The following is a 9,909-nucleotide window of genomic DNA, read 5'->3' on the forward strand; positions in this document are numbered from 1 at the left end:
AATCTGAATCTCCCCAGTCTCAGTTTACGGTTTAAAGCAGCATCACCGCAGGGCCCAACACTGCCCAGCTCCAGCCCACGGTGAAACGCCACAACTCCGCGCAGGGCTCGCTCAGGGATTCATCCCTCCAGGAGGTGACGATGGTTCCCTGTCCCTTAGGTGCCTCGGGGGAGGCTCATACCCTTACAGCTCCCTCAGTTCCGTGTGGTCACTTCCCTCAAGTGCCAAATGGGAGACAAGCAACACCACCAGGAGCTCTGTAGGGTGTGATGGGCAGGAAGGAGTTGACAGGCTGAGAGAGTTGGGGCTGTTCAGCCTGGAGAGGAGAAGGGTGTGTGGAGACCTCAGAGCCCCTGCAGGGGCAAGGGGCTCCAGGGAAGCTGCAGAGGGATCTGTGTTAGGAGCTGCAGGGACAGGACAAGGAGGAATGGGGAGAAATTGAAAGGGGAAATTGGGATTAGATTTTAGGAAGAAGTTTTCCCTGCGAGGGTGGTGAGACACTGGCACAGGTTGCCCAGGGAGGCTGTGGCTGCCCCAACCCTGGCAGTGTTCACAGCCAGGTTGGATGAGCCTTGAGCAACTGCTCTGGTGGGAGGTGTCCCTGCCCAGGGCAGGGGTTGGGGCTGGAGGATCTCTAAAATCCATCCCAACCCCTGAACATTCTGTGATCCTGTGATCACTGCTGGCTCACACCAGCTCTGTGTCCTCTCTCTCCCCTGGAGGAACCCCCAGACAGTCCCTGTGGCCTCTGTGTTGGTCCCAAGGCAGAATGAAACCAAGAAAATGCAAAACATTTATTCGAGTGTGTTGTACAAAAAGTTTCCAGTCATAAAATGTATATTACAAATCATTGAAAAAGACAAGACATTTGGCATGCATATCCTAAAGAGAAAAGAAACCACTTTGAAATGATAAAGTCTAGGTAATGATGGAGTTTTTCTAAGTTCCAAGCAAACATTTTCATCATGTTTTGTGTCTCAGTTCACAAATTTTGCCACCTTGCCTTAATTTAAAACCTTCAGCCTTCCCAGAACTCTCCTGCAGGACTGGCTGGAGGTGCTCCCTGCCCTGGGCAGAGTCCTCCAGCCACAGCCCAGTCAAGACTGTTAAAAACCTTAAGAAATTGAGAAATAAAGATCACAATTCAGGTCACCACTGCTATGAGGAGAAGAGTTCAGCTGGATTTGTGCCCAAATTCAAAGCATTTTGGCTTCAACTTGGCTTAGAATAGGATTATTGCTTGTCTTTTGAGTGGCATGGTCTGTGCACTGAATACAGTGACATCTGCTCAGCAACACTTGTCACTCCAGGAACAGCTAACTGGAAGATTTGGAGGTTCACTAAAACACAAGTTGTTTTCCTGTGCTCTCCTGGCTGCAGTGTCCAACATCCCTGTCACTCTAGACCTTAGCATTTCAAGAAAGGCATTGTTTACAAGTAATAATTGCATGTAAATATGGTCTTGTATAAAAAAAAAACCAAAACAGACACCTTTAAAATCATTTTTTTAAACTGGTTTAAAGCTAAGCATATTGAAGGGCAAATAAAATTCTGTTTCCCAGGCCATTTGAAATAAGCAAAGAATCTTTTCCAATCGAATTTGTCCTGACCTGCAGCTCAGTGCTTAGAGAAATGCAATCACTCTCTCACCTTCCCCTCACTGGGTCACACCGAGGCTTTGCCTCCTGCTCACACAGGGCTTGGACCCAACCGTGTCACACGTGGACATGTCTTTGTTCAGAGTTAAGACTTCCAAAAGAAGAAACAGAGAGGAGAGTTAAGACACAGAGCTAACACTGAGGGTGTGAGAGAAGTGGCTCCAAGAGATCTGGGACACAACACGGACCCAAAGCTCCTCACGCCCTGGGGCAGAGAGGATTTGTCCAGGTCTCTCCTGCAGTGAAAGGGCCTTTACAGAGCAGTAAAAACATTAAAAAGAAGCCAAAAGGGTGCTAAACCCCAGTAAGATCCCTGAACTGAGCACGAGCTGTCCCAGTGCTCTGGCACAGACACACTCAGTGATCTTTCACAGTACAGTTTGCTTCACACCACAGTGCAGCTCCCACACTCCTGGGTGGCTCTGGCAGCACAGGAAGGAGATGCTGATTTTGCCCTGAGGCTTTGGGGTTCTGCCACACACACAGATGTGCAGCCAAGCCCTGTCCCACGGCAGCAGAGCTGGGGACCAGGGAGCAAAGAGTCAGTGCTGACAGCGCTGCCAGAGCCAGGCCAGAGTGTGTGCTGGGAGTGCAGCTGTGAGGGGAAGGGAATGCCAGGGAATGCAGCTCTGAGAAGGGAATGCCAGGGAATCCAACAAGGGCAAACAGGAAACACAGCTGTGAAGGTAATCCCAGGAAATCCAGGGATCCCTGTCACTCTGCTCCTCGAAGTTAAGTCACTGCGAGGCAACAGCTAAAGAACAAATGTGGGAGTGAGGGAGAAAGCAGTGGCATCAAATTCCAGGGGCTCTGAGGATCACAGTCCCTATGGATGTGCAGATGGATAGACCTGTTCTGACACAAGTGTGTGTGGTGGGAGCTCAGGCAGGATGTGCTTATGGTATGATCTACACAGAGAAAGAACTTTTACTGTTTCATCCAGAATAAAGGGATTTTTCCAGAATAAGCACATCCACAGGGGTAGTTATGCTCAGGTAACTACTCTACTAACAGCCACACTGGTTCACTGCCCTCATCAGAGAAGCCTTAAGCCATTTTTTTTTCCTCCAGACCAGTCAAATCTTTCTCCTCCAAGCTCCACCCCAGGAATCAGCACTGGAGCAGAACTGACCTTCCTCCAACTTCCTGGTGCTTCACGCACAGATCAAAGAGAGAAAGGGGCAAAGAGATAGGGATTTTCTGCAAGAAAAAAAGCTTTAAATATCCTGAAAATGAGGGGGGGAAAAAGGAAAGAAAAAAAAAGGGCTTTTTGGTGTAGCAAAGCCCCCAAACTGCTCCCAGTGTGGTGCCCCAGCTCGAGGCTCAGCACCAGAGCACGAGGCAGGATGGTGCCTGGAGGAGGAGCACACACCCCCAAAGCACATGGAATACAGTAGTTCTTCTGTGTCTCGTCACCTCCAGCTAGGAGTTAGTTCTCACACTGTCAGTAGCCTGTGCTGGCAGAGTTGTTCACCCTCAGCCTGGTTTGTATGACCTGTACCTACCTAAACATGGTCCTGAAGGAGCAAATAAAACTGTTTCCAAAGCTACAGGACACAGTGCCAAGCCCAAGGACAGACACTGCAGGCTGAAGTGTTCACCACAAGAGATCTGCCAGCCCCAGCTCTTAAGGCTACAAGAAGACACATTCCCATACAGTAGCTGTTAAACTATGGCTCAGGTAGCAGAGGTTTTGCCTCATTTCAGCTGCCTTTCCAAGGCCATTCCTGCCAGGAAACAAACAAACATCACAACAACAACAACAACAAAAAAAAGCCAATGAACCACATGCTCATTGCTTCAGTATTTAAGATCAGAGAACAATCTTGAATGCACAGGACAAATCTTAAAAGGAATTAGCAATCTGCAAATTGGCCCAAAAATAAATACAGATCTTCAGGGGGAAGCAAAAAGGCCTCAAACTCTACGTCAGTATCTCGTGGGTCAGCAGTGCTGTGCAGTGGTTGGAAGGTGTGCTGCAAGAGTAGCTGGAACTGATTGCATTCTTTGCAGAACCACCAACTGAGAACAGGGAATTGGCAACAGATGTCTGAGAAACATAATTTCACTAGATACATCGTACAGAGATAAACATGATTTACTACATATTTAACCTTCTACTCAAGCAGAGTGGGACAATGACATTGGAGATGGCCAAGTCCATCACAGCAGTTCTTCCATCAGTCCAGTCCTGCTTTTGTGCCCTGAATCTTCTGCTCATGGGTTCAAACATCATTGTCAATGGTTAACTCCACTCATCCCACTCCAAGAGAGAAAAGAAGCACCTTGGATTTATTTTCAGATGGCAAAATAAATCCTGAAGCTCCAAGCCCCTTTTGTTCCCACCCTGCTTGCATGACAAAGCCATCAGAGCCACTAAACTGACCTTCTAGGTTATATCTGTCAGTCACAATACTGTTCAGAGAACATAATGTCCAAAAGCCACCGAAAACATCCAAACCTTTGTCTCTTGTTGAGTCTAAACTATTGGAATGACAAGATCAGAGTTCAAGAGTGCAGGTAAAACCAGGATCCTGGAACCAAATGGGGCCCAGATTCTGTCCCCAAAATAATCACTGGCTGGGGAATTGCTTGTGCAGAGGTCAGTGCAGTCCTTGGAGCAGTCAGGGATTTCTCCTTGTGCTCAAAGATGCACCACTAACCCTTTGGGAGTCAGAGCTACCTCCAGGGGAATGCAGCAGCAGAAACCTCGAGTTCAAGGGACACTGTCAGATGTGAAATCTATCATCCCATGGAAATAAAAATGGCAATAAAAATCACCTGATAATAGCACAAAACCTTAATAAAAATCACCCCTGCCCCTTCACTCCCTGTTAGGCTTTGCCTTTACAAAACCTTAATAAAAATCATCCCTGTCCCTTCACTCCCTGTTAGGCTTTGCCTTGAGCAGCACAGCAACTTGTCCTGAACAGCACAAGTTCTCTGAGCTGCTTAAAAAGTCCTTACACTATTTCTGCACCACTCAGGACACCTGACAACATCCCTGAACGTGAGAAGTCTGTTCAAGCTGCACTTAGCTCTGGCTCAAAAACTCACCAATTCCACAGGAAAACCTTTCAAATCCATTGCCAAAGGCAAAAACATGGTTTCACTTCTAAAATCCTCATCCACCTGCTTAAAGCTGATTGAGGCTTTCAGGCAGAACAGGTCAAAACCACTGAGTGCTCAGTACTGACCAGCACAACTTGTGCCCATGGTTTAACAAGGTCTCACTGGTGACAAGGCAAAACCCCCTGAAAACCAACCAGCTGCAGCTCAGGGTTTGGCACCTCCAGCTGAGGATGCTGCTGTTGTGCTCAGGAATTCAGGGCACAGAACCCACCAGTGTCCACGTTCTGCTGACACAGTGCTCAGAGGGTGACACAATCCGATGGCTTCACTGCTAGGTTGCCAAACCCTGGGGCAGGACATGCTCCTGAGGCAAAAAAATGCCTCAAATGCAGCTTCCCTGTGTCCCTGCCACGGTGGGACTGCACTTTGGATGACCTGAATTATCCCAAGTTGGGCCTTGCTGAGAGAAGACAGTGGAGGAAACACTGTGCAACTCTCTCAGGGCCTTCAGGTGAACACACCTGATTGTACCTCTTTTTCTGGAGGTGTTAGTCTGGTTATATCCCTGGCTATTCCTATGTTATCTCCTGGTTATTCTGCTTTGATTCTAGGTTTACCATACACTCAAGGAGCCTCATCTCATTGTAGCTACAAATTTCTTTATGTTTGTACATAAGACTTTAAACTCTGTATGGGGAAAAATATTGTATTCCAATACAGTGCTTCAACAAAGAGGGAAAAAATAAAGAGATCTCTTAAAAATTCTGGCAGTTTTGTTCACTAAAAGGGTTTTTTTTTAATGCATTTTTTTTATAAAAATGTACCAAGGAGTAAAACTTCAAAGAAATCAGATGATGCATATAAAAATAGTTTTCAGTGGCTCTGGAGGAGGGAAAAAATAGCAAAAATAAAAGGAAATAAATGAAGGGGGAAGAAAAGCACAAATAATAGTTTCTTCTTTTTTTTCTCACATCACTGCACATCCTCTGGAGGTTGTTCTGGGATCCCCCTGAAACAGGACACACACAGGTGAGTTCAGCTCTCAGCAGCTGTTCAGACTCTAGGCCTAACTCTGGTTTGTCCTTGGTAGTTAAAAGGAATTTTTTTGTCAGTTTCATGATGTTAAGGAACATCACAGCTCTGCAGAGGGCAGAGCACATGGCCCAGGGTGGCACTGCTGCTCTGCCCCTGGTTTGGGCTGATGGTTATCTCCCCCACTCCAGCTTGATAATCCAAGCAACAAAGCACAGGCCAAACACCTCTGCATCTCGTTACCTGCTGGTTGTAAAGGTCTTCTTCTCCATAGTCTGCTTCATCCTCTTCCTCTTCATTCTCTCTCATGACTACTGACTTAGTAACACTTCTCACTGCAACCTCCTGCACAGAATGACAGACAAGGAGATGGTCAGGAGGCTTTAGCTATCCCTTAGGGTTCTGCTCTACCATCAATATAACACCCCTATTCAATCTGGGAGGGTTTAAAGCAATTTGCCCTAATTTAACATCAGCTGGGCAAGCAACTACTGCTAATACCCTGCAAACCACATCATTCCTGTTTCTGTGCACTGACACCCACGGGAATGGGATTTAGCTGCAGGAATTCTGTCGTTCCCCTGGATTTGAGAGGAACTGGATGTGCTTCAGGTGATCAACAGTCAATTCACACGAGGTCACAGCAGGCCCAGGAAGGAGCTGTGGAATGGGAAAGACTAAACTTCCTCAGGATGATGATCACACAGCACCAAGCATATCCCCAATATTCAATACCTATTGTGTATCTCCCACACCAGAGAGAATCCTAAAATCCATCTTCAACACTTCCTAGGAGGAAGAAATTCTTCTGTCCACCTGCACCCCAGAAATCACAGGTGCAGGTTTCTAGCTGTGGAAAAAGTTGCCCTTAACATACACTTCTCAGCAGGGACATCAGGACAGTGCAGAACACACCAGGAACTCTGCCAAATGAGACCTTAGGATGTGCTTCCAACAGGGAAAGGACATCTTCCTGTATTGAAAATGGCACTGCTCCCCAGAGTGTTGTGGGGACCGTAAAATGGAGCTCTGACTTGCCAGTGATGCTTATTTGTCTCCTCTGGAAGGACAGACCCAAACTCCAAACAAACTCTCTGCTAGCACAGTGTTCAAACTCCAGATTCTCCCCGGCAGAGTTTTTTTCTAACACAGGAAAAAAGCCCATGGGTGTAATCATGATGATAGTGAGTTTTCAAATACATCCCCAGCACCTCAGAGCTCTGCACAGACAGGGAATTATCTCAGTGCCACAAACTGTCCTACAGCAGGAGGCAGTGGGAGCTGTGGAATCAAGGTTTCCTCATGGGGGCACATCCCCCAGCCCCAGAGAGGAGGGTCTGGGGTCAGCCCAGGCACACTGACCTCTCCCTCAGAGTTCACCAGGTACGTGCGGATGTTCCCTCCAGTGCCCCAGCTGCCTTGGGTCTTCCACACCAGCACAGAGGGAGGGCTGTGAGCCACCCCTGCATCTGCACCCCAGATCTAGGGAGAAAACCAGGCTGCAGTTAGCTGCTCATGCACATTTCACTGTGAGACATACAGATCCTCCCAATTCTCCTCTTCTCTCCATGTACCAGAGTTGCTCTGGACTCCAGTGGCAGTTTTACCCTACTGATAACTACACCTTGACTTGTAGGAAGATATTGCTGTCAGTCTGGAGCAAAAAGGGAACAGTAGCCAAAAAATGCATTCCCATTCCATTTAAATAAAAAATAAAAAAGATGAAAGAATGTAGTATTTCAGTCACCAGTTCTTTTCTGACTGCACAAATTTCTCCTACCATTGCCTAGGTGACTGTACAAACTACACTACACAAACAGTGTCTGGAGCTGAAGCAAAAAGCAGTTTGTAGTGTTATCAGCTTCACCTTTTACTGAACCTGTGTTGATACTTCAGTAGAAACAGCTACTTGAGTAGGAATAGTTGATACTTAAGTAGAAAGGGAGGTGATTAGAAACATTGCTTTCTTCTCAAAGAGCATCTCTTGCAGACTGAAAACAAACCACAGAATTATCAAACAGCAGCTCTTTTACAGCTAAGGCTAAGAATCACAGAGGATCTTGTCTGGAACTGTGGTCTGCTAAAGTGAAGGAATGCTCTGAAATGTCCCCATTTCTCTCAGAACCTGAGCAGGGTTAGTGCTCCAAACCTGGCAAAGGGGTTTGGAGATAAACAGCCCTTGACCCATCCCCCCAAAACACCTTTTTCTTCAACTCGGTGCCCCAAAATGGTCTTAAATAGTGAAGTGCTGATATAGAAATTGAATTTCTGTCCTGCCTTTTTAGAGCTGAAGTTCTGCTCCTCTACAGTGAGATCCATGAAACAAAAGTTACACACCAGATCAAACTTCAAGAGTTCCAACTGCCACAGCACCAACACAGGAACATGTTGACATACTGTAAGTCCAACTTACTGTTACAGTCTGCCCAGCTCTGAGGACATACTTAGGAGTAAATTTGTAAGCAATTTCTTCTCCATCTCCAATTTGTCTTTTCAGTCTCCAGTTACCCAAAGACTGATCCTAATGGAGAGAGTCAGAAGGTTATTTGGAGTGAGCACAGCAGAGCAAACAGCATCAGAGATTTCTCTAGGTCTGTTACTAAAATAATGTGAACACAAATTTATTTCCATGGTCGTCAGACATCAGCAATTCTACCTTGAGAGTGTTTTTCTATACTCCTAGAATCATGGTATGTTAAGGGGTTGGGATGAAGCTTAGAAATTATTCAGCCCCAACCCCTGCCCTGGGCAGGGACACCTCCCACCAGAGCAGTTGCTCAAGGCTTTAGCCAACCTGGCTGTGAACACTGCCAGGGTTGGGGCAGCCACAGCCTCCCTGGGCAACCTGTGCCAGGGTCTCACCACCCTCACAGGGAAAACTTCTGCCTAACATCTAACCTACATTCCCCTCACCAACAGTCCCAAGTGTAAATCCCCTAAGGTCACTCAGCACAATTTTACACCACACCCATCTCACAGCACACAGTCCTGCTGACAGGAGGCTGCTCCCATGAGCCATGTCCCAGCACACCTTGACACATCTGGGGCAGCAAACATCACACTCATGCACAGCATAAGGCCCAACTTTCCAAAGGTAATTCCTGCAGGTGCTGCACAGAGCTGTGCAACACCTCCATTAGCTCCTTGTTTCCCACCCATCCTGCTGACGCTCACCTTGTCCGAGTTGTTCTTCAGCTGAACGTATTTGCCCTCCAGGTCGATCTCTTCTATGCTGATGCTCCCTGTAGCTGAGGCTTGCTGGGACATTTGGAAGCTGCTGCTGCTGCTGCTGCCACTGATGCTCCCAGTGCCAATGCCACTTGTGCCACTGCCAGAGAGCTCCTCTGCTTCGATGCGTTTCCTCTTGCCCCGGGAGGAGCGGATGAGGGAGCTGCTGCTGCTGCTGCTGGAGGTGGCCCTGGACACTGTGACACGGGAGGAGGGACTGGGAGACAGCTTCAATCTGAAGACAAGCAAAACAGCATCTTAGTTAACTCAGAGAACTACAGACAGAGCTCCAACACCCTCAGTAAGCAGAGCAGTGCAGCCCAAGGCTGGCAGTAGGCTCATGCTGTGTGTGAGCAGGGGGTGCCCATCCCTGAGGAATGCTCTGGCAGAAGGACAGGGCACATGGAAAGCTAAGGAGAGTAACATAGATCACTTAACCCTCCCCTCAAGCCACATGACTTAAAACCAGGGAAACACAGAAGTACAAGCACTTAGCTACAAAGAGGAGGTGAAGAGCAAGCTCAGAGTGATGCTCTGTACTCTGAGAGGGACTCTGGGTTAGGAACTGCAGGGACAGGACAAGGAGCAATGGGGAGAAATGGAAAGAGGGAAATTGAGATTAGATCTTAGGCAGAAGTTTTCCCTGTGAGGGTGGTGAGACACTGGCACAGGGTGCCCAGGGAGGCTGTGGCTGCCCCAACCCTGGCAGTGTTCACAGCCAGACTGGATGAGCCTTGAGCAACTGCTCTGGTGGGAGGTGTCCCTGCCCAGGGCAGGGGTTGGGGCTGGGTCATCTCTAAGCTCCATCCCAACCCCTAAACATGCTATGACTCCATGAGAACAAGTGTTACATGTAAGTGTTCCCAAACAACAAACGATGGTGTGAATCCAACACAACGGCAGTGAAAGACAATCTGGG

The 9,909-nt window shown here is 47.7% G+C and overlaps 1 protein-coding gene across 1 annotated transcript in view; it reads right to left on the reverse strand.

The window, feature by feature from the left end:
* Positions 1–5,534: 5,534 nt before the first annotated feature.
* LMNB2 (lamin B2) overlaps positions 5,535–9,909 on the reverse strand; it is a 9,714-nt gene continuing 5,339 nt past the window's right edge. Inside the window, exons 7-11 of the mRNA XM_009073477.1 lie at positions 8,937–9,225; positions 8,176–8,283; positions 7,125–7,244; positions 6,006–6,107; positions 5,535–5,739 (exon numbers count right to left, since the gene is read on the reverse strand). Coding sequence (XP_009071725.1) covers positions 5,698–5,739; positions 6,006–6,107; positions 7,125–7,244; positions 8,176–8,283; positions 8,937–9,225 — 661 coding nt within the window. The 3' untranslated portion in view covers positions 5,535–5,697. The remainder of the gene's footprint in view (positions 5,740–6,005; positions 6,108–7,124; positions 7,245–8,175; positions 8,284–8,936; positions 9,226–9,909) is intronic.

Source organism: Acanthisitta chloris, unplaced genomic scaffold (assembly GCF_000695815.1).
Source record: "Acanthisitta chloris isolate BGI_N310 unplaced genomic scaffold, ASM69581v1 scaffold9014, whole genome shotgun sequence".
In the NCBI taxonomy this organism is placed as follows: Eukaryota; Metazoa; Chordata; class Aves; order Passeriformes; family Acanthisittidae; genus Acanthisitta; species Acanthisitta chloris.